The 27,964-nt window shown below is 39.6% G+C and overlaps 1 protein-coding gene across 6 annotated transcripts in view; it reads right to left on the bottom strand.

The window, feature by feature from the left end:
• Nucleotides 1-23,964, bottom strand: part of Ktn1 (kinectin 1) — a 94,026-nt gene extending 70,062 nt beyond the window's left edge. For 4 of the 6 annotated variants that reach the window (XM_048362918.1, XM_048362922.1, XM_048362923.1 and 1 more), the window contains exons 1-5: nt 23,830-23,953; nt 22,998-23,155; nt 7,771-8,323; nt 3,347-3,484; nt 865-1,032 (exon numbers count right to left, since the gene is read on the bottom strand). In XM_048362918.1, coding sequence (XP_048218875.1) covers nt 865-1,032; nt 3,347-3,484; nt 7,771-8,293 — 829 coding nt within the window. In that variant the 5' untranslated portion in view covers nt 8,294-8,323; nt 22,998-23,155; nt 23,830-23,953. Of the gene's footprint in view, nt 1-864; nt 1,033-3,346; nt 3,485-7,770; nt 8,324-22,997; nt 23,156-23,829 lie in introns of all 6 variants that reach the window. The other 2 variants (XM_048362921.1, XM_048362920.1) reach the window with 2 other exon arrangements.
• Nucleotides 23,965-27,964: the final 4,000 nt, after the last annotated feature.

The raw sequence follows: 27,964 nt of genomic DNA, 5'->3' as shown, positions 1-27,964 counted from the left end.
CAAGCAATTCTGACATTAAAAGTGTATTCATGAAATATACTCAGAATTCATCCACTTCTATTCTCCCAGGGCTCTCTATATTAGGAACTAACTTCACTTTCTTGACAGAACTACAACCTATCCAACCCAAAGGAGCCTACTGCTTTTAACATTTCAGCTACATAAATTTTAAAAGGCAGTTGTGTGTATGCATGACACTAAGGAGAGACATGGCAACTCTTTTTACTTTCCACTCAATTTTTCTATAAACCTAACACTGCTCTTTAAAATTGTCTATTTTGAAAGTGGAAGGGTAAAAGCTGGGCAATGGTAGCTCACTCCTGTAATCCTAGCTACTCAGGAGGCTAATATCTGAAGATCATGGTTCAAAGCCAGCCCAGGCAGGAAAATCTGTGAGACTTTTTATTTCCAATTAACCACCAGAAAACTGGAAGTGGTACTGTGGCTCAAAGTGGTAGAGCACTAGTCTTGAGCAAAAAAAAAAAGCTCAGGGACAGTGCCCAGACCCTGAGTTGTTCAAGCCCCATGACTGGCCCAAAATAAAAGGGGAGGAGTGGAATATATCACACAGGAGATAATGGCAGGAGGTAAAAGATCACCAGAAGACAAAAACAGTTGTAGCAAATCAAATTCCAATGTCCAAGTCTACAAATTCTAAAGCAAATCAAATTCCAAGGTCCATCCAGGCCTACAAATTGAGAAGGGTAGACTATAATACTACCAGTAAGTCTTTTGGCAAGATTCTATAAGCATTCTATTAGGTCTTTTCCACTTCACTGATAAAATTAGAAAACATTCTGAACACCACGAAGACTCAAAAATGTTATTTTATAATTTAACAGATTATGACATTGTATATATTACCTTTGTCAGTTTCAATCTTCAGTTTTTTAGCCCCAGATTTCTGGACCCCTTCCACTTGGTCAGGTTTAATCAGATCAGTAACTTCTCTTTTATCCACAAGATTTGAGTTAGCATTATCCATCAAAGGAATGTAAGTAGTTGCATGAATAAGGGGTTCATCTACCAAGACTGCAATTTAGGTTCAACAGAATCACAATTACTAGAGGTTTTATAAAAACCAAAGTAATTAAACATGCAAGCATGCTTAAAATTTAATGGTAAGTGCAGTTATTTTTAACTCTCTAGTTATTTGTTCAATTTAGCTTCAAATTCTTATGTCAAAGGTCAAAAAAGCCAAGTGCAGGTGGTTCACACCTGTAATCTAACTATTCAGGAAGCTGAGACTTAAAGGATCAAGGATTGAGGCCAGCCAGGAGACAAATGTCTGTGAGATTTCATCTCCAATTCACTAGCAAAAGGCCAGGCTGCAATGTGGTTCAAGTGGTAGAATGCCAATCATGAGCAAGCAAGCTGAGAATTTAAGAGCCTGAGTTCAAGTTATGGTACTGCAACCAATAAAAAAAAAAGTCAAAACACTCACCTAATTCAAAAGTATCAATACAATATCCTTATTTTCTAATAAACCATTTGATCCACTTAAAAAATGAGTAGTGTACATCATTTAATAGTATCTGCAAACTTTACATTTCCTTTAGGTAGTTCTTAATGTTTCTGGGGTTGTCTTTGGGTTTGGGTTTTTCTTTGTTTTGGTTTTGGTTTTGTTTGTTAGTAGCACTAGGCCTCTTGCTTACTTAGAAAAGCACTTGAACCATTCATTCCCTTTTGGCTTTAGAGATTTTTTTTTTAATAGGGTCTCATGCTTTTTGCCTAAGGCCAGCCTTCTACTATAGTCTACCTACATATGCCTTCAGTGTAGATTAACTTTTTCACCAGGCTGACGTACAACTGCATCCTCCTAATCTCTGCTTGCTAAATATCTGGGATTATAAATGTATTATCATCACACTTGGTCCCATTTGCTTGTTTTTGAGACACAGCCATGAGCCTAGGCTGTCTTCAAACTCATGATTCTCCTGCCTCAGCCTCCTGACCGCTCATTTCCATCACATATTTTTCTATACTTATCAAAACTTCCAGAGTAAAATTAATGGAGAAGCCTAATTTTGATCCTCATTTTACTGCAAAGAACTCTAATACAAACTTGAACACAAAGCCTGACATCTGTTGTTTACATACACAATTTTCCACACACAGATGGAAATTTCTCTATAGTCCTATCTATCTATTAGATAAATAAAGAGACAGATAGGGCTGGGGATATAGCCTAGTGGCAAGAGTGCCTGCCTCGGATACACGAGGCCCTAGGTTCGATTCCCCAGCACCACATATACAGAAAACGGCCAGAAGTGGCGCTGTGGCTCAAGTGGCAGAGTGCTAGCCTTGAGCGGGAAGAAGCCAGGGACAGTGCTCAGGCCCTGAGTCCAAGGCCCAGGACTGGCAAAAAAAAAAAAATTAAAAAATAAAGAGACAGATAGATATAAGCATTTGTACCCACTGTAATCCCCTCTTTCTTTAAACTTAGTATTATCAAATACATTCGGCTATATTTCTTTCCTATCTGATCTGTAATAATTTTATTAATGCAAATAAAACTTCACCTTTTCCCTTTCCATGTTGACTATTTCCAAGCACTAGTTGATATCACCACCCAATACTATTTGGAAATCATTGTTTAACCACCAGGAAGTTTATAATCAAGCTTTCTCTGTAAAAATTCTGAAATTGTAACAATGCTTTGTCCCTTTTAACAGGCTGTTTGCCATACCAACATGCACATTTTATATAGGAAATAATAAAGGATGAAGGATAATGCTAGACCTACGTAATGTCTCCAAGTATAATCTTAAGTGACATTATAAAGAATAAGTATTACATGTGTTTTCTCATATATGATAAACCAAAAGGAAAAAAAAAATACAAAGTAGAAGAGGGACTTTAAGAGAAAAGGAAAGCAACTAAGGGAGCAGAGAAGAAAAGGCACAAAAGGATACCTAGGGGACAAAAGGATTACAAATATAATGAATGCAGGATAATTTGCATGTACGGAAATATAGTGAAGCTTGTTAACATGTACACTTAATCTATTAATAAGTATGATAAAAAGTTAAATGGAGAAAAAAAATTTAAGTATTTCAGAACCATTTTTCTTCCCTCAAGTTTATATGCTGTTTTTCCTAAAAAATTAAGGAGAATATTTATAATATATAAATTTCAAATAAATTTCTTACCATAATTTATTCTCATTCAGCCTTATCTGTTAAAACAAGACAAAGCCATAATGCTAAGGAGAATTTGACTCATATTAGAATTTCAATTATAACACACACTAAAACTGGGAATTCATAATCACACGAGGTCTCCAAGGATCCTCTCCTAATTCTCTACAATTAGCCTTTATTATATATAGATATACATATTTCACCATTTTCTGTCTTCTGCTTCTTTGATGAAACTTTCTTCTTTCCTGATCCACCTTCTTGCTTAATCTCTTGATGGAAGGGTAGTACTTCTTGTTTTTTTGAAGGTGCCACGAGCGTGTCTACCTTTTTCTCCGGGTCATCTTTATTAAACATAAACAACACAAAAAAGTCATCATAGCAAAAAATAAATACATCAGAAGGGGTTGTGATTATTAATCAATACTTCTTACGAATGCTTTACCACCTTAATGTTTGATATTTAATGCTAACAAGCTTTTCATTACAGCTTTCTTAGTCTGCTATACACGCTCTTCAATGTACTTGGCTCTTCTTTTGTATCCCATTCCAGAGCCATTACTGATACTACTCAGCCTATAATATAGTCAGGTCTCTACCATTTTAAAAAAATATAAAACCCTCCCTACCACTTTAATTCCCAGCCTCTTATATCCATTTCTTTTTATAGACAAAAGTTTCTATATACCCTTTTCTATTAATCACTTTTCACCTAATTTTGAAACTTAAATTTTTTGTATGTTTTTTGTTTTGTTTTGGTTTTTTTGGCCAGTCCTGGGCCTTGAAGTCTGGGCCTGAGCACTGTCCCTGGCTTTTTTTTTTTTTTTTTTGCTCAAGGCTAGCACTCTGCCACTTGAGCCACGGTGCCACTTCTGGCCATTTTCTATATATGTGGTGCTGAGGAATCAAACCCAGGGCTTCATGTATACAAGGCAAGCACTCTTTCCTCTAGGCCATATTCCCAGCCCCTTGAAACCTAATTTTTATATCTCCTACTCCATAAAAGAATTAAATCGGTCTCCAGTGTCCCAAATGCTCCAATACTATAAATAATATCCAATCCTTATTTCACTATTATTCGGCATTTCATTGTGTTAGTCTTTATCTCTTTCTTAAAATTCCTCTCCATTGTCCTTAGTGAAATAAGCTTGTACAAAAGACCAAATATTATATAATTCTACTTATATGAAGTTCCAAAGGTACTTGGATTCATAAAGACTAAAAGCAGAATGGTGGTTTCCTGGAGCTAGGGGACAAGGAAATTAGTGTTTAACAGTTCTAGGGATTCAGCTGGAGAAGACCAGAATTTGCAGAGGGTACAAATTGTAAATGTACTTATAAATACCACAGAGCTTAAATTGTGAAAATGTTAAGTTTCATGCTATATGCATTTTACAACACACACATACACACACACACACACACACTCCCTTACCTGCTCAGGAGATAAAAACAGAACAAAAGGTTAAAAGGGCCCACCAGCTGAATAAGGCTGGATGAGGTGGGGCTTTGCTTGTCATCCCAGCTACTCAAGAAGGAGGATTATAGTCCAAGGCAGGACTCAGGCAAAAATGGAAAACTCTGACAAAAATTACTTCAGGGGCTGGGAATGTAGCTTAGCAGTAGAATAGCTTGCCTTGCATGCATGAAGCCCTGGGTTCGATTCCTCAGCACCATAAAAACAGAAAAAGCCGGAAGTGGCACTGTGCCTCAAGTAGTAGAGTGCTAGCCATGAGCAAACAAAAGCCAGGACAGTGCTCAGGCCCTGAGTCCAAGCCCCAGGACTGGTAAAAAATAAAATAAAATAAATACTACAAACAAAGGGGGCAGGGGGCCACAGAGCTGGAGGCTGGATCAAGTAGTACAGCCCTTACACAGAAAGCACAATACTACTCTGAGTTAAAACCCCAGTGCCACAAGAAAAAGAAAAAAAAAATTGTTTCCTATCAACTCCCAGAATTTTGTTACACTCACAGTATTTCTTACAGTTCTCCTTGTAAACTGCTTCAATGCTATTCCTCAGTTATATCTTCAATTTAAATAGATCTTTCAGATGGCCTTACCTATACCTATGAACTTCAATTATTACCTTCATATTTAAAGCTTCTGAATTATTGTGTACCCACATTAAAACTTTACTCCTCCACACTCACAGACCACATCCTCAGCTGCTGTCTACCTAAGTGTGCCATACAAGCACCTGGAACATAAACACAAAGCATTTTCCTCTCTAATCACTCTAATCTGCCCATTCTCTACTAACAACCACATTTCAACCAGACATTTGAAAACTGTCAAGACCCAGATAGAAAATTCTTCAGGCTTTGTAAGCCACTACAGATTTTTATCACAACTACTCAAATCTGCCACTGCACAGGGAAAGCTAAGATATATATAAATAAAAAAGTGGCTGTGCCAAAAATAAAACCTTTATGGACAGTCGGACTTGATTCATAATTTCTATGTTTCTCTAAGCATGATCTGTCTTTTTATACATTTCCTTCCAACTATTTAAAATGTAAAATCTATTCTTGGCTCACAGGCCATAAAACAGAAATAGGCAACAAATAAACAGATTGCAGTTTGCCAATGCTGACAAGTTAGAAGATAGCTTTGATCCTGTTTTCACCTTTAACTGCCTATTCCTATTATAATGAGCGTGGTCATGTCATTCTTGATTTTGTAAACTATACCATCTCCTCCTAAATACTACATCAAATACTGCCACATAAAATCTGTTGTCAAAAGTTCTGCCAAAGATCTCTAAACTATTAATCTGACCATGTCACTAACCTGGCCTGAAAATCTTCACTAACAGTTAACCTAAGAACTCCCATCTCCTGAAATGGTACATAAAAACACCAAGATCTAGCTACTGGGATCTTTTAGGCTGGCAATAAAAACACATTCTACATAAACCTTACACTTCAGTCAGTGTGGAATGAAGTCACCATATGCTTGAAGTGATTTAATGTTAAAGACCTCCTGCTCAGGCACTGCCTCCTCTTTGAATGTAAAGCCTTTTATTCTTCCCCCTAACCCTTACCCTAGGCAATTCCTACAAGTAATAGCCACTTTGACTTCTAAATTTCTTCTATACGTCTACATACATTACATTTTGTGGGTGGCTTAGTTAAGTATCTTCCTTCCTCACTTTTTTCTTATTCCTCTATAATCATTCTTGGTCATAGTTATAATAACAACACCTTTAAGATAAACAAATAACTTTTAAGCTCTTTCATACAAAGTGAACTGTTCTCAGTTCCACACATCACTTGCCAATTTTAAGGTCCCTTCTGCTATACAGTTATCCTTTTGATATCCATTTGCAAACTGGTTCTAGAACTTTCCTGCAATACCAAAATCTACAGATGCTAAGGTCCCTTACACAAGAGTATAAGATTTACATATAACCAGTGCACTTCTTCCCATACATTTTAGGTATTATAAAATACCTAATACAATGTACATACTACAAAAATGGTTCCTATATTATTCAAAGAACAAAAAAATCCCGTACATGCTCAATAAAAGACACAATTCTTATTCGAATATTTTAAACTGATGATTAAATCTGACAATACAGAATTTGTGGATATAGACCTGACTAAACCTATACCTCCCTTGGGTACCTATCACAGCCCTTCCTGACAGCCAAAAAAGACTAGCTTGCACTTACTCAAATTTGAGAATTCCCAAAACTTTATACTCTAAGTGGCCTACTTTAGAATTCTTACACTCGTTTAGACATACCTGAAATATCACAATAAAAATTTCTATGTGTTTTTGTGTGTTGTGTGCCAATCCTGGGGCTCAAACTCAGGGCCTGGGCACTGTCCCTGAGCCTCTTTTGTTCAAAGCTAGCCCTCTACCACTTGAGCCACAGCTCTTTCTAGGTTTTTTGGCAGTTTACTGGAGATAGGTCTCACAGACTTTCCTGCCTGGCCTAGCTTCAAATGGTGACCCTTAGATCTCAGCCACTTGAGGAGCTAGAATTACAGGTGTAAGCTACTAACACCCAACAAAGTTTTTATATTTTAATGATCTAGTTGTGTCTGTGTCTCCAGCTAACATGTAACTACCTTGAAATGCACGATTCATCTCTGTAGCCCTAGTAGCTAGTATAAGCCTCACATAATACAAATGTCCCAATACATGTTTGCAAAACAAATCAAGGAATATGCCTTATCTTTTCATCTTTAATTCTTATCACAGCATGTATATGTATACATATATATGTGTATATGTACATATATGTGTGTGTGTTTTATTTATTTTGGTGCCATTACTGGAGGCTGGAACTCAGGGCATTGTGCTCTACTCTGGCATGGCTTTGGCATTCTATCACTTGAGCCATACCTCCACTTCTGACTTTTTGCTGGTTAATTGGGAGTGTTTCATGGACTTTCCTGCCCCGGCTGGCTTTGAAGTGCAATCCTCAGATCTCAGCCTCTTGAGTAACTAGCATTACAATCATGAGCGCACAGCTTTTTCTGTATTTCTAAGATGTTCAAAATACTGTTTTTTGACCATTACCAATTTCATCAACAATTAATATTGATAAAAGTAAACACATAGTAACTTGAGTTTTCAGACTTAATACAATCATGCAATAAGTTAAATAGATTACCAATTCCATTTTTAGACTTCTTCTGCCCTGGTTTCTTCTTTGAGGCAGATGCTTCAGAGGGCAGGTTAGGCTGTTTTATAACTGGGACAGTTTCTATTTTTTTGCCAGGAATCTTTGATGCATCAATATCTTTGATGACCTGCTCTTCAAGCAAAGGTTTTTGTTTCTTTTCCTTCTTCTTTCTTTCCCTAACACCACTTGAAGTTTCAACCACATTCAATGGAACAGGTACAACTTGTTCATCATCTACAGTCAAAGCATCAGATAATTTAAAGTCTCGAGGTACATTCTCAGAATCAGATTCATGGAGGGTCCCATTCTGAATTTCTTTCTTTTTATTTTTTTTCTTCTCTGCCTTCTTTTTATCAGTTTTTGTAGGAATAAGCTTTTGTTCTCTTTTCTGTTTTGCAAGAACTTCATCATATAATGTTTCTTTCATGAAAAGCCAGAAGAAGAGGAAAATTACTGTAATAACTACTGAAGGAATAAGGGCAATAAAATATGTTGATTCATAAAACTCCATGGTGATTTTGTTAATAGGAACCTATAAAACCTAAATGGGAAGCAGGAGAGAGAAAAAAAAAATTCAGTCAAATCTTATAAAAGTTAAACCTTATAAAACCCCCATTCTATCAAGTACCTTTTTCCTTTTATTGTATGGTACTGTTATACACTACTTACAATATGTGAAAATAAATAGGTATTAAATATTACCACCAGCACACTGGACAGTCACTAAAAGTCCTAAACTTTTAGTTTAGGGGGAAAAATTGAAGTGGATTGTTCAAGGTACCACTTACTGCATAAAACAAAACAATGTATATGGAAAAGTGGCCATCACAGCCCTATTTAAATGTTGAAAAGAAAGCAGCTTTTCCTTCCAATAGCACATCAGCCCCATTTTCAGATTAACTCAATTGTTATAAGAAAAAGAAAAAAAAAGGTATGATCAGAACACCTAGCTAGATCTGCCTTGAATATAGATATATTCCTCACCTCAGGGCTAGTTTCTGATAAAATTAACTCAAAGCAACAAAAAAAAATGATTCTGGTGTTAAATTCTACATATAGTATTATCAACATGTATAAGCTACAGAAAAATGGACCTCAGATACGCTGTAGCAAAGGATGCATAAAACAGATACACTTAAACCTTAGGACATGCTTAGGATAAAGCCAGTTGATTTTTGTATTTTTAATATACAAGAAAACCTGAGAATAGTTTCTAGTTTCACATGAACTTCTGAAACTACTGAAGGAAAACACATCAAGACATAGGAAATAGCTTACTAAAACACAAATAGCTTAGGAAATTAAAAGCAAATGTTGACAACTAGGATAGCATAAAATTAAAGTCAGCCTGAGCTACAGTGTGCGATCCTGACTCCAAAAAAAATAAGTTCAAGAATACCAATTAAAATTACTTCAATAGGGGCTGGGAATATGGCCTAGTGGCAAGAGTGCTTGCCTCACATACATAAAGCCCTGGGTTCGATTCCCCAGCACCACATATATAGAAAATGACCAGAAGTGGTGCTGTGGCTCAAGTGGCAGAGTGCTAGCCTTGAGCAAAAAGAAGCCAGGGACAGTGCCCAGGCCCTGAGTCCAAGGGGACTGGCAAAAAAAAAAAAAAAATTACTTCAATAGTACACTAGATCTAAGAAGAGTATATCAAGTCAATACAAGCAGAAATACTTGAATGGAACAACTAAGGTAAGGTAATTATGTGAAACTGAGTGAGGAGTCTTAAGACCACATCCACATTTCTAGTTTGGAGGATACTATAAATGATGAAATCACTTTCTAAAATCAAGTAGGCTAAGATAATTGAACATGGGGTATGAAAATAAACAAAAGATAAAAGAACAGACAATAGAACTCAAAAGCCCAAATACAATTAGATACAAAAATTTATAATTTATAATTTATTTCAAATCAGTAGGAAAAAGGCTGGACCACTCATACCAAATAAGAACATCCAGATTTATATTAAAGTTATATACATAAGAAAAAAGCACAAAGTATTTGACAAAACAGGCAGATCCCTTACTAATGGGATGTTTTAAAGTTTATAAATATAGAGCTGGGCACCAATGGTTCACACCTTACAATCTTAACTAAGGAGCCTAACATCTGAGGACTGAGGTTCAGAAGCTAAGCCCAAGCAGGCAAGTCCATAGGCTCTTATCTTCAGGTTACCACCAAAAATCCAGAAGAACTGTGACTCAAGTGGTACAGTGCCAACCTTGAGTGACAAAAGTTAAGGTACAGTGCCTATGCCCTGAGTTCAAGCCCCAGTACCAAGACAAAAAAAATTATTTTTATAAATGTTTTAAAACAGTGCATTATAGCTATAGTACAAATTTTAAATAACAGGATTTGAGACATTACTCAAGTGGCAGAGTACCAGCCATGAACAAATAAACAAAAAAATAAGAAAAGACATGGGAGAGCTCATGATTTTGCATTTAAGACAATATGAGAAAAGTAAGTAAATAAAAAGTCTAATTGTACAAATGAGTAAGAAAATAATATCTGTGGAGCTGGGGATATGGCCTACTGGCAAGAGTGCTTGACTCGTATACATGAAGCCCTGGGTTCGATTCCCCGGCACCACATATATAGAAAATGGCCAGAAGTGGTGCTGTGGCTCAAGTGGCATAGTGCTAGCCTTGAGCAAAAAGAAGCCAGGGACAGTGCTCAGGCCCTGAGTCCAAACCCCAGGACTGGCCAAAAAAAAACAAAACAAAAAAAAAAAGAAAATAATATCTGTAATAACAGATAAAGCATTAATCATTTTGAGAAATAGCCATCAAAAATACAAATTTCATCTAAATTCCTGCTCCAGTCACAATTCCAAAGTATACTGACCCAGCGTGCATAATAAAAATATCTTTAACATAAAAAGAAAAAGATTAAAAGTAACCAAAAGACAAAATAATCTAGCAAATCAACTTCTTAGTTACCTCTACGACTCATATCTTATTAAACACTTCTTAAATTACTTCATCAATATTCACTCTAAACTATCAGAATCTGAAACTAAAATTAAATTTCTCTATTAGCATAGAATCACTTGAAATGTGTGTGCACACACGCACATGCAAGTTTATACCTTATAGCTGGTGCTCTATCACTTGAGCCACCCTACCCTTCCAGTCCAGTCTTTTTGATGGTTAATTGTAGATAGAATCTCTCAAGGCTATTCTGTCCAGGCTGGCTTTGAACCAATTTCACATCCCAACCTTCTGAGTAGCTAAGATTCCAGGCATAAACCAGTAAAGTTTCTATTTATTTAACCAAATTTACTTTTTTCCTTTAACAAGAGACTAGAAAAATCACTTTAAATAGCTCCTCTAAGAAACTAAAACCAAACTGCACAGTTTATAGTAGCTGAAAATTACATTAGTATCTTTCATACTTTTGTTTCCCCACTAAACCCAAACTAGCTCATCTTCTCAAAAAAAGTCATTACTGATTTACAGATTATTTCCAAAGGAGATAATCTGGTTAAAATTTTAATCTGTAAAGGAACCTAATTTATGATTACATAATTAGGCTATTAAAAGTTTGATGCTTTAATTCAAGATATTACTTTTTATTTTCCATTTGTAGTGCTGGGAGTAGAACATAGGGCCTTCAAAACATGCTTGACAAGCACTACACCACTGAGCTAACACCCACAAGTTTTTAATAACTCCTTGTAAATAAATAGCGAATATACTTCAATACATAAAATGTTCCTAAAGACTAAACAATGTAAGTCTTCAAAACTTGCAACATTAATACTAAAATTAACATAAAATTACATTAACATAAAATTCCTACCAAAAGTGTAAATCAGCTACACAACAAAAAGCTTTTCTTCCCCTAAAATACATTGTAACCTATCATTACTTTCTGAGTTAGAAAGGGCCATCTAATCTAACCATACCCTCAGAGATTGGATCCAGCTCTGAATGGTCAGCCAGCCTATTCCTCAAAACCAAGGATGAACACCTCCCACAAGTCCTTTTTATTTCTTTGGAAAGATGCTAGACAAGTTCTTCCTAGTTCTGATAAAAATATATATATATATATATATATGTTATTTCCCTGTAACCTTGCCCTGTGATTCTCTCCATCCTAATTATTACCAAATATGTCCTAATCATACTAACACAAGGTAATCCTAATAACTGATACTTGTTCTCAAATTACCAGCAAACAGAAAACTTGCTTCAAAATCTGAAAAAAGTTATCATCCCTTATGAATTTTAGCTAGAGCATTGAAGTTGAGCATAACAGTCCAATACAATATATCCAATTAACCAGCAAAACTGTTTGACTACAGGTAGGGCTGAAATGGTAGAGTGCCAGCCATGAAAAGAAAGCCAAATGAAAGTACAATGTTCTGAGTTTAAGCCTTAGTACCAGCAAAAATAAAAGGAAACTAAAATAATACATTATAAATCCAGTACTCAAATTTGAGCTCAAGCCTCTTGCTCCAGGCTGGGCTTTCTTATTCACAGCTGGTGCCCTACCCACCAGTCCAGCATTTTGCTGGTTAACTAGAGATAGAGTCTTATAGACTTTTCTGCCTAGGCTGGCTTTGACCCATGATCCTCTAGGTGTCAGCCTCCTGGGAGCTATGATGACAAGTATCGGCCACCAGCACTCAAATTAGGAGAGAAATTATCTTATTAAGATTATACTTCACAGAGTTAAGACTAATAAAAAAAAAATTCTTTGAAATTTCATTACCTGAATTTCTACAACCTTAAAACTGGCTTAACTTATCTGGAACATCCTATACAGCAGTTTCAAAGTTGTGACTGCAAAGATCTACCTTACAGACAACAGAAATATGGCTCAAGAACCTGAAAGCTGGTCAGTATAAAGACCTAAAATATGGCCACACAAGTAGAGGCTCCTCTGGCATTGCTACTCACGATTGTCCTTAGAAATAATCTTTATACAACGGCCTGTTCAATATTGCCTTGAACAGACTGTACACAACTGTCATGATCCTATACATCAAGTTTCTTTAAAGGCTTCTGCTTTCTTCACTATTAGAAAATGCTTAAATTGTAAAAAAAAAAAAAAAAAAAAAAAAGGGGGGGGGGGAAGTTGGCAAGTTCCTAGAGTAGCTAAAAGGAGCCAAACAATATTGGTGAATTCCACTAACTAAAACATGAAGGTGAATCAAAAACTCTCCACTATAATCAGTTACTATCAAAAAGTCATTTCAATGTTTCTTTATTAGAAGGGTTTGCTTTGTTTTCTGTTTGTCTTGTTGGAGTTTTTCATGCTGGCCAGGAGCTTGAATTCAGGGCATAGATGCCATATCCCAGAGTTGCCAATTAACCATGTAGAAAGTATCTTAATCATGTATCAAAAGTCTCTGTTCTTAGCCTGATCTTACCAATATTTAATCAGTTACTTAAATATGAGCTTGCCAGTTTGTAAATGTGTTGAACACAGGATAAGAACAAAAGGCAAGTCAATTAATGTTTTTTTAAGTCAATTAATGTTTCATACAACTGAGACCATTTTTTTCTTTCTTATCCTAAGCAACTCTATCCTCATCTAGGTGACACAGCAGATTCCAATAGCTTATCCAGATACATACTTGATTAAGTTCTACAGAATTCCTCATCTAATTGCTTTTGAACAAAACTGCTCTCAAAAATTACTTTACAAACAATGGCTCGAGTGTGAGTGTGTATGTGCACCAATAATAGGGCTTGAACTCGGGCTCTCATTCTTGCCTAGATTTTATGCTCATAAATGATGCTCTATTATTTGAACCACATTGCAAATTCCAATGTTTTGCTAATTAGAGATAAGAGTCTTGCAAATTTGTCTCGAACTGCAATCCTCATCTCTCAATCTCCTACTTAGCTAGGATTATGGGTATGAGCTACAGGCAACTAGCTGACTTTTTTTTTAATACATTAGTGATTGCCTAAACACAACCAAGATCAAGATACTCTCTTTTTAAAAAGGGAGGGGGATGGAGCTGAGGTATCAATGGCCCACACCTGTAAAGCAAACTACTCAGGAGGCCAGAGTTCTGAGGTTCACAGTTCCAAGCCAGCTTGTGCAGAAAAGTCCATGAGACTCTTATGTCCACTTAACTACCAAAATGCCAGAAGTGGAACTGTGTCCAGTCATAAAGCTAAAAAAAAAAAGAAGTGGTTATAGAAACAGCCCAGATGCCCTACAACAGATGAGTGGATCAAAAAAATGTGGTACTTATACACAATGTAATTTCATGCAATGATTAAAAAGAATAATATCTGCCAGAAAACAGAAGGACCTAAAACAAATCGTGTTAAGTAAGGTAAGCCAAGCTCAAGAGAGTCAAGTTGCATGTTTTCTCTCATATGCAGAAGCAAGATCGAAAATATACTAGGACATGATAAATTATACAGGACTCTAGAAATTCACACACAGTGAGACCAAAGGATATTCTTAAGGGAGGAACACAAAGGTGTAATGTGCTTCTGATCATATAAATATTTATCAAAATGAACTCCAAGAAATGGACACAAACAAGTTTTTTTCTTTTTGTCTTGTTTGTTCACTTACCTGTCTTTGGAGAGGTAAGGGAGCACAGAAATGGAGGGACAAAGACTGAACAAAGGTAGCAGTGCTCAGTAAACACTATACTGAAAATGAACCGTATAACTTGAGGGCAGGGACCGGAAGAAAAAAAAACAGAAGAGAGAAAAAGAAGGGGTGATATTGTCCAAAAAGAACTATACTCATTACCTGACTTATGAAATCAAAGCTAACACCTTTGTACTTCACCTTTATAATAATTTTTTTTAATTTAGTAATTAAAAAATAAAAGGAGGTAGGTGCTAATAGCGCATGCCTGTAACCCTGGCTACTCAGGCGGCTGAAATCTGAGAATCTCAGTTCAAAGCCAGGTCGGGAAGACAAATCTAATAGATTCTTATCTCCAATTAACCAGCAAAGAAACAGAAGCGGAGGTGTGTCTCAAGTGGTATAGCACCAACCTGAGCAAAAAAGCCAAGTGAGAGTCTGAGGCACAGCACAGAAAACAAAACCAAAAAAAGGCATGGCCCAGATAGTAAAAGGCACAAGATCCTGAATTCAAGCACCAATTCTACCAAAAAAAAATTTCATTATTTTGTACAATGATAATAAAATATTAAATTAAGAATAAATAAAAAGGGCTGGGAATATGGCCTAGTGGCAAGAGTGCTTGCCTCGTATACATGAAGCCCTGGGTTCGATTCCCCAGCACCACATATATAGAAAACAGCCAGAAGTGGCGCTATGACTCAAGTGGCAGAGTGCTAGCCTTGAGCCAAAAGAAGTCAGTGCTCAGGCCCTGAGTCCAAGGCCCAGGACTGGCAAAAAAAAAAAGAAGAATAAATAAAAATGCACAGAATGCCAATGGTTTATGTCTGTAACTGCTACTCAGGAGGCTGAGATCTGGAAGATCACAGATTTAAGTCAGCCTCCATTTCCAATTAATTAGCAAAAAGAGCCTGCCTGTATGGAGGTGTGGCTCAAATATCAATCATGAGTAAGCAAGCCCAGTGAGACTACATGGCACTGTTTAAGCCCTAAAAGTGGCTAAGTAAATAAAAATTCAATCTAAGGGACAAGAAGAAAAAAACAAAAAAGCAAAGGCACTAACTCCTCTTTACAAAGATTCCACTTAAACTTATTATAAACATCTAAGTCATGGGCTAGGAATGTGGCTAAGTGATAGAGTGCTTGCCTAGCATACAGGAAGCCCTGGGTTTGACTCCTCAGTACCACATAACCAGAAAAGGCTGGAACTGGCACTGTGACTCAAGTGGTACAGTGCTAGCCTTGAGCAAATGAAGTTCAGGGACAGTGCCCAGGCCTTGAGTTCAAGCCCCAGCCAGGACTGGCCCAAAAAAAATCTAAGTAAAACTGGAAATTATGAAATAATTCCCCATTCATCAATAAATGGAGCATGAACTACAAATATGATACACTATTTATAAACACTAAAAAATTACAAATGAGAAATTTACAATATAGAAATTTGAACTTTCAGCCAAACTCAGACAATTAGGGTATGAAAAACATGTAAAGTATTATAAAACACATTTCAAACATGATTTCCCAGTAACCTAGAGAAATACAGGTCAATAGAGCATAAATGAATTTAACCTGTGTTTGGATATTAAAAATTTAAGGAAACATCTTAGTGCTCAACAACAGTATCTGGAACCCTAGAGAACTTTTAGTTTATAGTTCAGTTTGTTCATGTTTATTTCAAAGGTAACTAAATCAAAACACATGCTATCACTATGTACAGATTCCACACAATACATACACTGATAATCAATAAGATATAGATATAAAATTAATATTTTAAACCATCTATTCCAGTCATTTCACCAAAGAGTTTACCTTTTCATTGTATCCCAAATTCTACTTAATTACCCAAGCTAATGGAAAGAAGGACAGCAGGAAGAACAAGTGAAAGACTCAAACTTCAGGCCACACATTCAAATCAAGTAGGGTGTTTGTCACAGTTCAGTGATAAGACACAAGTTCTCAACTCATAGTATTATATTCATGTAGATGAGACAGGCAGTAAGTATATAAGCTAACATGTATTATGATGCCAGATAGTGATTAGTAATGCAATTAAAAATGTAAGGCTAGAACAAAAAATAGAAAAGGTTTCTTTTTAGGTAGTGTGATTAAGTTGCCTTCTCTAAGATAATAGCTGAGAAATATCTACAAAACCACAAGTAATTCCTAATGCACTGTGAGGGCCCCAAAAACCTGACCCAAAAGGATTGGGAGTTTGAAAGGCTTTCTCCCAACATATCCTAAGAACAATGAGAGTTTCCCAACAAAGTCAATCAGTCCTGGCCTGATAGAAATTCAGATTTCTATCCTGGGTGTAGGCTAATTCAACCTCAAACTTTCTAGGAGCTTGGGGATAGACAAAGTCTATGCAAATTTTAAGTCATTTACTGCATACCTCTACTTCCAAAGAAAGTCATTTATCACTTGATTAAGGTTGTATCACGATTGATGCTTTTGCCCTCAAGAATATTGTTGCCTCACTTTCTGCACATGCGCCCCATACCCTACTCAGTAAATACCTTGTGAAAAGGTTCTTGGGCACCTGGAGCCCGCAGAAGGCTACAGGTCCTCTGGTACCCATCAATTCCACAGTCCAGTCTCTGTTATTGCCTTGTCCCATGTGGCAGAGGGTTGTGGCAATGCACATAAACACAAACTGACAATAAAAAAGATACTTGGAAACTAAAAGAACCACATTGCTTTTATATAACTAAAACATTCTATAGCAGATTTTAAGTAGCTTTAAGGCTTCTTCCACTTGGAAAGCTTTTACTCTTCAAATTTAAGTCACTAAAAGTTAATCCTCTCACTCTGAGAAGAAAAAAAATCTTTACAACCTTAATTTAGCTTTCTTACACACACATTAGACTACTGCACAAGGCCAAGGTTCACCTCCCACTCTCACAGTATTTTTTTACAAAACAGCTCAATGGATAAAAATGAGCTCTAAAATCAAAATGCTTGTATTACAGCTCAGGCTCTTCCTTTCCTTGTATCTTTAGTAAGACTGTTCAACCTGTCTTCCTATTTTCTAACAACAGAACCTACCTCATTAGATTGTTGAGAGGACTAAATATGATACTGTACATAAAATGTTTACAGAGGCTGACAGCAAGTAAGCACTCTAAAGTTAGCTATCACTTAGGTAGTAACTACTAATATGGTAAGTCCTTACCTAATGAGCCTCAGGCAGATTAAGATAGATAAGCTCACACAAATGGAACTAACTAGGAAAGCCACATTCAAACCCAAGCTCCTCAGACTCCCTCACATATCTCTCCAAAGTACCACGTAAAGTTATGTCATTAAAGATCTGGAAGATAAAGAATTTACATAAAACCTTAATATCTAAGATCTATAGGTCTCCTAACTACTGACTTCCAGCTAATTACACCAGACCAGACTATTTCCTTGACAATTTAAATGATTCATGTGTAAGGACTTGTAATTGTCCCACATTTTCCAGTGAGTGTAATGTAGTATCATGTCTCTTGGTAACAATGTACTTACTGAAACCGATTTAAGTTCAGGCAACTAAAATTTATTCAGAGACTGAAATAAAGAAATGTGAATATATGACATTTTCCCTAGTAATAGTAGGCTGCTAAAATCCTAGGTATCCATGAAGCTTATTCAAAATAGATGTCCTGGGCTGGGAACGTGGCTTAGTGGTAGAATGCTTGCCTAGCATGCATGAAGCCCTGGGTTCAATTCCTCAGCACCACATAAACAGAAAGAGCCAGATGTGGCGCTGTGGTTCAAGTGCTAGAGCACTAGCCTTGAGCAAAAAGAAGTTCAGGGATAGTGTCCAGGCCCTGAGTTCAAGTTCCAGGCCTGGCAAAAAAAAAAAAAATATATATATATATATATATAGAGAGAGAGAGAGAGAGAGAGAGAGAGACATCCTGACTGCTCAATGAATTAACTGACATTTTCCCCCTTCATAAAAATACATGAATTGGTGTTTACTGAAAGCTAAATGATTCTTGTATAAACTCAAACTTCCCTACCTTCTTAAAATGACTAAATATGAGAATAAAGTCAGAAGATTTCATGAAAAGACCAAGTTAAATCCTTTGGGAGGTCTAACAAAAGATTGAAAATATATAGAACTTTGTACTTGGGAGTTTCCCCGTGTCTTATATTTTTATTCCACTTTAAAGAAACCAATACCAGAAGTCACAGACAAAGGTCTTTAGGATATGATTCATAAAAGGAAACATCAAAACACCTTGACTATAAAAAGACTAACTGGTCCAAATAAGATACCCAAATAAAACAAAAGCTTTAAGTATATATAAGGTGTACATAGATTGTACGTCATTGTTTTAACCTAACTTTTTGAGTTAATTAACTATCATCTTAATTATACAGCTTGGGCAAGAGGTTCTACAACACACCCTAGTGTTAATTCCCTCCAACAAAGGGTTCCCAAAAGGTTCCTACCACTTGTTTCTGCTCTCTGATGGTTCCTAGGAAAGAAGCATGGAAACTGTATGTGTCAAAGAACGTGGTAGCCACCAAAGGAAATTGAGGATAATGATTTAATCCATTTATTTATAAGTCCTTGCCAAGCACCTGTATTGAGCTACACAAGGCCCTAAACTTTTAGATCATATCAATAAACCATTTTTTTCAGGTGGGTACTGGTGGCTCAATTCTGTAATCCTAGCTACTCAGAAGACTGAGATCTGAGGATCTTGGTTCCAGGCTAGCCAGGGAAAGTCTATGAGACTCTCATCTCAAATTAACCACTAAAGGTGGAGCTATGGTTCAAGTGGTAGAGCTCAAGCCTTGAGAAAAAAGAAGGGCTGGGGATATAGCCTAGTGGCAAGAGTGCCTGCCTCGGATACACGAGGCCCTAGGTTCGATTCCCCAGCACCACATATACAGAAAACGGCCAGAAGCGACGCTGTGGCTCAAGTGGCAGAGTGCTAGCCTTGAGCGGGAAGAAGCCAGGGACAGTGCTCAGGCCCTGAGTCCAAGGCCCAGGACTGGCCAAAAAAAAAAAAAAGAAGAAAAGGTCAGTGACAGCACCCCAGCCCTAAGTTCAAGTCCAAGGCCAGGCACAAAACAAGATTTTTTTTAAAAGACAAAAAGTCCTGTTCTCATAAAGGTTATATTATAGTATGTTTAGGGGGCAGGGAAAGAGACAATAACAATTAACAAAGAAATTATATAGTCTGAAAAACAGGTGACCCGTGCTATGAAGCAAACAGCACAGGATACAGGCATTAGAAGTCAGTTTCAGTAAAAATTGACAGCCCTTTTGTAAAAGTGGCATTTGACAAGCAAAGGACACAAGGAGGTGGCAATGCAAGTATCTTAAAATCCAAGTAGGGAAAAAAACCTAGGGAGACTGGAAGAACAAAAAGAAAAGGGTGGTGGAGAAAGTAGCTAAATTTAGGTATGAGAGACAGAGCACCCAAATCCAGTAAGGCCTTACAGATTTATATATGGACTACTTTTGTGTGTGTGTGTGTGTGTGTATTGCAAAGTTACTGCAGGGTTTTAAAAAATGGTCATCAGGCTGTAGAGGGCAGTATAGAAGATATAAGAGAAACTATAGCAATCTGGGTAAGAGATAACAATGGCTTGGACCAGGCTGGTGAGCAAGAGAGGTGGTATGAGGTGATTTGATTCCAAATATATTAAGAGCTCAGCAGGCCAAATGTGAACAAGATTAAGTTAGAGATAATGCCCAACATTTTTCTGCCAGAATATTAGAGTTGCTATCAGATAAAAAAAGTTAAACTGAACTTGAGGTAGTAGGTTAAGGAGAAACGATAGTTTGAGTTAAGTATATTACACATGAAAGGAGACAATCCCCAAACATAATAAAAGTGCACCAGCCAGGCACTGATGGGCTATAATCCTAACTACTCATGAAGCTGAGATCTAAGGACCATGATTGAAAGCCAGACTGAGGAAGAAAGTCTGTAATATTTTTTATCTCCAGTTAACCACCAGAAAGCCAAAAGTGAAGCTGTAGCTCAAGTGGTAGAGTGCTAGCCTTCAACAAAAAAGCTCACATGTGAAACTGTAGCTTCTTTTGCTGATGATCCTCTTGTATCCCCTTCCTATGGTTGTCCCTGTGCTATCATCACTGTATCTCATCTGAGAACCCTGGATACTGTATATACTGGTATTAGAACTAAGGAAGTAAAAGGGAATATCAAAATGGAGAGACAAAGGATAAAAAGACAAACAACTCTGAAAGCAATACTTGCAAAACCATTTGGTGTAAACCAAATGAACAACTCATGGGCGGGGAGAAGAAAAGAAGGAGGGGGAAATGAGGGAAGATGTAACAAATAGTACAAGAAATGTACCCATGGGCTAACATATGAAACTGTAACCCCTCTGTACATCACTTTGACAATAAATAAGTAATTATTATTAAGAAAAATAAAAAAGCTCAGTGACAGTGTCCAGGCCAAGTTCAAGCCCCAGGGCCACCACAAAAATAAGTACTTGGGCTGGGAATATGGCCTAGTGGTAGAGTGCTTGCCTCCCACACATGAAAACCTTGGTTCAATTCTTTAGCACCACGTATATAGGAAAAAAGCCAGAAGTAGCACTGTGGCTCAAGTGGTAGAGTGCTACCCTTGAGCAAAAAGAAGCTAGGGACAGTTCTCAGGCCCTGAGTTCAAGCCCCAGGACTGGCAAAAAAAAAAAAAAGTACTTATTTTCTTTCCACATGAAAACAAGTCATGGTCTACATGCATTTTTGAAAAGGAAAAAGAAATAGTTTATACTGTCATCTCAAAGAACAAAAATTTATGCAAGCAACATTCAGATACCTGACACACAAAATTGTTTATTACTTTTCTTCTTCTGGACCTTAGATACAGAAGTTTATCACTTAAAAGATTTTTCTCTTAGTGTTCAATTTTCTATTTATAGAAAATAAAATAACTTATTTTCTTCTTTAAACCAATGCTTTCCCAGTGATTTACATAGGAATTTCATTTTTCATATCAGAACATTCAGTTTATAAAAACAAAAGAGAAAAAATGCAAGGCCATTTGTTCACAACTGTTCAGTGTCACTTCTTGCTTCTTCATACACTTTGTGTTTTACTTCCCAAGGAACTAAAATTACAACCAGTATACAGAACAAGCAGGTCAGATGTTATCCTCAAATATTTCAAACATGTTTTGTAAGACTTTATTCACCCTATATCAAACACATTCTTGTAAAGCACACTTTCTCTGTATTTCCTTATTAACCGTTAGGTCAGAAGCCAAATTCCCCACTAAACTTATTAACATTTTTATGTCATGAACTATGGGAAATATTTTTAATTAAAGCTTTCTTTGCAATAGAAAACTCCAGAAAGCATACAAATGAAATATTCCAGGGTTAGAGCTGTACCAACTTGCCTAACATTCAAGAGACCCTGGGTTCAATCCCCAGTACTTCAAAAGAAAAAAAAAAGTGTGTGTGATTGTACCAAGTAAAAGAACTTTCAAATAGCCATAATCTTTTCTATGGGCCCTTCAAAAGTTAAGCCTTGGAATAAACCTGCACCTTTTATGCCCTTTTTAGAAAGACCATGCAACTGATTTTTAGCACCTAATTCTTAAAACACCTCTCCCTAACAGAAGCAAATTAAAACCTATAAGCTCACAAGTTTATAAACTGGTTTGGGGGTAAACATTTTTTAGAGAAAAACACTACATTAAAGAGAAGAGACTGATACTAAAGAACACAGAAGTATCTCAATGCAAATAAAATAAAAATGAATGGCTTTTCATAATGCTGACCCTGAAAAGGCTCAATACTGGATTGCCTTTATAATTTTGAGATATTCGGGCAGAACATTTAGCCAGATTTTTCAATAGGTCATGCTACATTTGTCTCAGTGTGCCTCAGTAAATTAACTAGAACACTTTATTCTCTAAACGCACCTGATAATTGAGACAGTCTGCTGAGAGTTACAAAATTAGAAGAGACATTTCTAACTCAGGATAGGGGTTGGAACCTACAAACAATAGGCCCAACTATTTTAAATCCCTGAAAGAAGGGAATTAAAATATTTTAAACTCTATTAAGCAATACTTCAAATATTAAAGTCTATTGCAAGAACAAAATACAGATCGGACCAAGTTGCTGTTCCTGAGATTTTTTTTTTAGGTTAACTCTCATTGGCAAGGGCTTTTAGCCAAACTGGGGAAACTGGCAATTACCATTTGCCTAATCGGTGAGGTACAGAGAACAGGAGCAAGGAGATTAAGCAAAACTGAAATCAAGTCAAGTGCTACACAATTCAATGTATTTAGCTCGTTCCAGGAAGAATTATCTTTAGCCGACTATAGGTGTCTAGTAATAATTTCTCAAGGCTTTCGACATCGCATCTCCAATAGCCCAACTTGTAACAGTTAACTTCAACAGTTAGCTTCTTAAGCACCGTTTATTCAAAAGGCCTGCTAGGGGGAAAACACGTTTCAGGTAAAGACCCAGCACAGTTATGAATCCAGTTTCCTCTCTCTTCCCAGAAGGATCGGCTAACATTCAAGCTCACTTCAGACCTAAACCCGGAGCCGCCGAACTAGGATACAGGACGCCGCCCGCCGCCTCCGCTCCGCCCCGCCCCGCCCCGCCCCGCCCGCACACTCACGCTCCCTCACCAACGTGCGGGGCTGCACTTCCCATGCCGGGTGCGGGCTCGACCTCGCCTCACGTCGGCTCTCCACAAACCACTTGGGATTTCCGCGAGGTCCTCGACGCCCCAAATGGCATTGTTGGAAAGTGATGGGGCGGAGAACCCACCGAGAAGGACACACCCCTGGGAGTCAGGGACAACTTCGCTTGATTCCCCCCATCCACGGATTCCCACCCCCCACCAAACTCTCCCTACAAGCTGTGTTCCCGTCTCCAACCGCCCCACCCACCCCGACCGAGGCGTGCACAGGGCGCAGGGGAGGGGGCGCAGGAGGGCGTGCGCCCCTCGGGCCGGTGGCCCGAAGGATCCCGGGGCGGAGGGGGAGGGGGCAAGGCTGAAATTCCAGCATGGCGTAAGCGTGGCCCAGCTCCGGCCCGGGGCGGGCGCCGCCGGGACGCACCCTCTCCGTCCCCGCGCCGGGCAGCGGTAATCCTCCTTCCCTCCCGGGGGCCCTCGGGCCCGGCTAAAAATAGTCCCCTCGGTCACCCCGAGGCCTCCCGGGCCGCCCTCGTCCTCGGGAGACGTCCCCGAGCAGCCCCCGGCCACGCTCCCGGGCACCGCGGAGCAGGGGTCGGGCCTAGGCGGCCCGGCGAGGCCGCGGCCCCACCGGTGCCCCGCCCGCCCGCCTGTCCGCTACGAGAGGCCATGACCCGGACGGGACCCCGCAGGCGCCGGCCGGGCGCCCGAGGCCTACCGTGATGAGCCCCTCAGCCGCGCCCCCCGCCCGAGCGGCCCTTCCCGCCCGCCCCGCGACCCCGCCGCCGGCGCCGGCCCCAGCGCGGCCTGTGGGTCCTCACCCTACGCAGCCAGGAGAGGACACCGGGAAGACGCGGCGGCGCCCACACCACAGCCCGGGCTGCCCACTCTGAGGCGCCGCCGCCGCAGTCGCTCAGGTGCCGCCGCGCCGCCCCGCAGGAAACGGGAGGCTCCGGGGCGGGGCGGCCTCCCACACGTCGCGGCGTCGGGGCGGGCCGGATCCAGGGGCACGCCCCTTAAAGGAACAGGCGCGCGTCCCGCCGCCCGCGCGCAACGGACCCCTCCGCCGGCGAAGAAGCCCCTGAGTTGTGGGAGGCGGGAGCTGAGGGCCTGGAGGCTCAGCGGAACGCTGGTCACCCTGAAGCCTAGCTCTCCCTCCATCCGCCCCCCCAAAAGCTGGTGTTCATCTCCAGCGTCCCTGCCCACCACCTGGCCTGCCACACGTGGGTGAGGTCTCCTCACCTTACCGAAGGCCTCCACACCCCTGCCCGATTCGCGGTTCTCCACGGAAATCACTGCAAAACCAGGTCCTCCCGGCCTCTGCTGCGGGAGTGCTCCTGCTCGGCGCTCTCTAGCTCGCTCTCTTCCGCTCTCTCTGGCTCGCTCTCTCTCCCTCTCCCCTTCCTCTCCTCTGGCCTGCTTTCTCTCCCTCCTCTTTCTCCTTTTTCCCCCTTCTTCCCTCCCTTCCTCTTCTCTTTCTCCTGTCTCTCTCTCTCTCTCCCCCTCCCTCCCTCCTTCTCCTCCCTCCCTCCCTCCCTCTCCCCCTTCCCCCCCCACCCACGTCTTCGGGCAATCCTAGCTACCAACGGCGGGCGGAATGTAGTGGCCGCCCAGGTAAATGGTGTGCAGATGTTAGGCCGCTATCATTCATTGAGCTGGAGTGAACGAGGGCCGGAGGGCCGGGCCGGGCTCGCCGCCGGCGGTTGACCCTCGCCAGGGCTGGCCGCGGTGCTCCGGATCCGCTGGCAAGTGCTGTGTGCTGGGTGTCCGGACTTAGTCCTCGCCCCTCTCCCGGAACGCCTGGCGTTGAGAAAACACTCGGGGCTGTCCTCGGATGTTCGCGGAGCCCGAAGGGATCCCGGAGCGCGCGGAGTGTGGACGACGGTGCAGGAGATGCGGGTTCACCGCTGCCGGCTGCGCCCTGAGCGCGGAGGGCAGGACGGCTTCTCCCCGGACAGACCCTCCTCTGCGGCCGGCTGCTTGAAAGTGCGAATCCCACACACTCCGATCACTTTTGTCTCCACTTCCCGGGGCACCTCCCGAGTGAAAAGTGAGCAGGTGGCAGCCGCCCAGGACTCTGCCAGTCTCCAGACACCATATTCTAAACACACACACACACACACACACACACACACACACACACACACACACACACACCTGCATTCTTTCTGTTGTATTTGAGCCCAAGAAGTCGTCCCACCCCTGCCCCCTCGCCATTCCCGTCGGGTGCTCGGCCCTGGGCGGCCTCGAGGTCGGCAGGGCAGCTGTCTCTCAGCGGCTCCTGTCTGTCTTCGGTCTGGCTGCCAGGAGATGCAGCCTTGTAGCAAAGTGAAGCCGATTACCGTCCTAATGGGAAACGGAAATGGATCCCTTCTGTAGGGGAGTGTAAGAGCTCTTGAGTGTCCTACAAATAACCGTGCAATTTCCTCGGTTAGTACTGAAACAGGTTTATCAGATTAGAGTGAAAATTCCTATCATTTTCCTGGCACCAAAAAAAAAACAAAATGTCATTTGAAGAACAATAATATTTAGATACTTGTAAATGAGGCAATAAAGTGGAGTTTGGGGATACATCTTCCCCTAGTATACTACTGCTTCTAGTCAGGGAGCACTTCTGTGTTGCTTAGTTTGAAACAAAGTTGTAAATGTTTCAACTACTTCAGCTTTTCCCAGTGATTGAACTCTCTTTGGCTTTTGAAAAGGAAGTGGTTACATGCTTCCTTCTTTATAAGCCTTCTAATTATTCCTATCAAAACAAAGATTTACTAGAAATGTTACACACATGGCATGTCCTATTAAGAATTAAGGCCAACCCTCTAAATTTTGAGATGTATAATGTAGTATAATTAGTCATAATTAGCATATTGTTAATCTAAGATATAATTAACTTGGGCTGCTAGTTACTACCCTCCAATGTCACTGAAACCCACACCAACTTGCTAAAAAGAATGATAGCCCCAGCATCTGACTTACATCTTGTAACAACAAAAAAAATTAAACTTTATTGAACTTTATTGGAAACTGTAAGACACAAAACTGTTGCCTAAAGACAACTCCTTAGCTTCTACCTTCTGCTTCTCTTCAGCCTGCCCCCCTCTCTTTCTGTGTGTGTGTGTATTTGTGTGTATACCACACACATTTAACCAAACTGCAATTCATAGGACACTGTCTTCTGATTTAGCATGTATCAATATGAAGCAATTCTCTTTGGTAAGTTTTGGAACCGATTTAAAGACAAGAGGGAAACATCTCTGCTACAGAGAGAAACTTATCCTGTCTTGTCTAGGATAGATTCCCTAGGAGCCAAAGTCAGGTAGAAATGTAAGTAGCAACTGACTAACAGGTTCTAGCTCCTGCTTGACTGTATCAAGGATAACAGAGATGAGCATCTATTGGAAACAACTCACAGAACAAGAAGGGAATATTCCAAGTCCACCTTTGCCCAGATAATCAATTCAGAAGGTTCTTAGAAACTTCAGCTTCAGGGCTGAAAGTAGTGAAGCACCTGACACATAAAGGTATTTACTGTGTATGTCTCTTTGAAGTTTAGCCTTTTCAAACCTATGGTATTCAAGTGCTTTCATGGCAGATTAAAGATGACCACAAATTATTTGCCAATCTTAGGATAAAGAGATGGGATCTATGCCCCCTCTTGTTGAATTTGGGAAGTTTCTGTGGTAGTGGTGACCCATAGAATGTGGCAGAATAATACTGTGCCTAATTCTGGGTCCAGGCAAATCCATTTACTGATCTTAAAGCCCTGAGCATGTAAGAAATCCTGGCCAGAGATCCTGAGAGAAAAGGGGAGAGGAGAGGGAGGGGCCAACTAAGCCCATCCTTCTAACTAATGGGCTCCACTAAGATGCCAGGTAGATGGAGGAAGTCTTCTTGGACCCCAGGCCACCCACACCATAAATTAAATACCAAGTGGCTCCAGTTACTTCCACATGGAGTATAAGAATCACTCGAACTTGCTTGAATTTCTAATCCCACAGAATGGTGAGCCCACAGAAAATAAAATAACTTTTGTAACGTTAGAATGGTAATACAGAGATCCAGTAATAGATTAATAAAACAATTTTCTTCTGCTTTTCTAAAGTTTGAGAAATAATCTTTAAGCAGAAAAGAGTTTCTATACTGTTCATACATTCCTGAGTGTATGAAAAATGCTTTTGAGAAAAAGAAATGTGCATTCAAGTATTTAGGAGTAAACTGCAATGACTGTAACTTAATTTCAAATTTGCAAATGACGCTGTAGATAGATACAGAATATGGAAAAATATCAGCACTTGTTGAGTCTAAGTGATAAGTATACAAGTGTACGTTGCACTGTTTTTCAATGTTTCTGTATGATCCATGTTTTTAATCACTAAATATTGAGAGGGAAAGCCAAAACACTAAGTTGCAGAAACAGAAATACACACTCATACACAGAGAGAGAGAGAGAGAAATTAGTGTAGTTTCTGCCTTTTCTTGCATCATTTGGATTAATCACATTTTTTGTAAATATTTAAAGCTTTTTTTTTTTTTTTTGGCCAGTCCTGGGCCTTGAACTCAGGGCCTGAGCACTGTCCCTGGCTTCTTCCCGCTCAAGGCTAGCACTCTGCCACTTGAGCCACAGCACCGCTTCTGGCCGTTTTCTGTATATGTGGTGCTGGGGAATCGAACCTAGGGCCTCGTGTATCCGAGGCAGGCACTCTTGCCACTAGGCTATATCCCCAGCCCTTAAAGCATTTTTTAACATCAACCTTTCGGTCTTCTCCTTTCTCTAATTTATTTACACACCGTTCTTATTTTCCATTTTCCTACTTTGGGATCCTCTTATGAATATTTATTTAATAATTGATAGTAGACATTATTAGTAACTTGCTTAAGATAATAGAAAGTTACTTTGTAATTCTTTAGTCTTTACTTGGCAAGTGTTATTTGGTAGATTAAATCATTTTCGTTTAATTC

The sequence above is a fragment of the Perognathus longimembris genome, chromosome 14 (genome assembly GCF_023159225.1).
Source record: "Perognathus longimembris pacificus isolate PPM17 chromosome 14, ASM2315922v1, whole genome shotgun sequence".
In the NCBI taxonomy this organism is placed as follows: domain Eukaryota; kingdom Metazoa; phylum Chordata; class Mammalia; order Rodentia; family Heteromyidae; genus Perognathus; species Perognathus longimembris.
The sequence above is the reverse complement of the archived record's forward strand: the minus strand, read 5'-3'. Positions and strand labels throughout refer to the sequence as shown.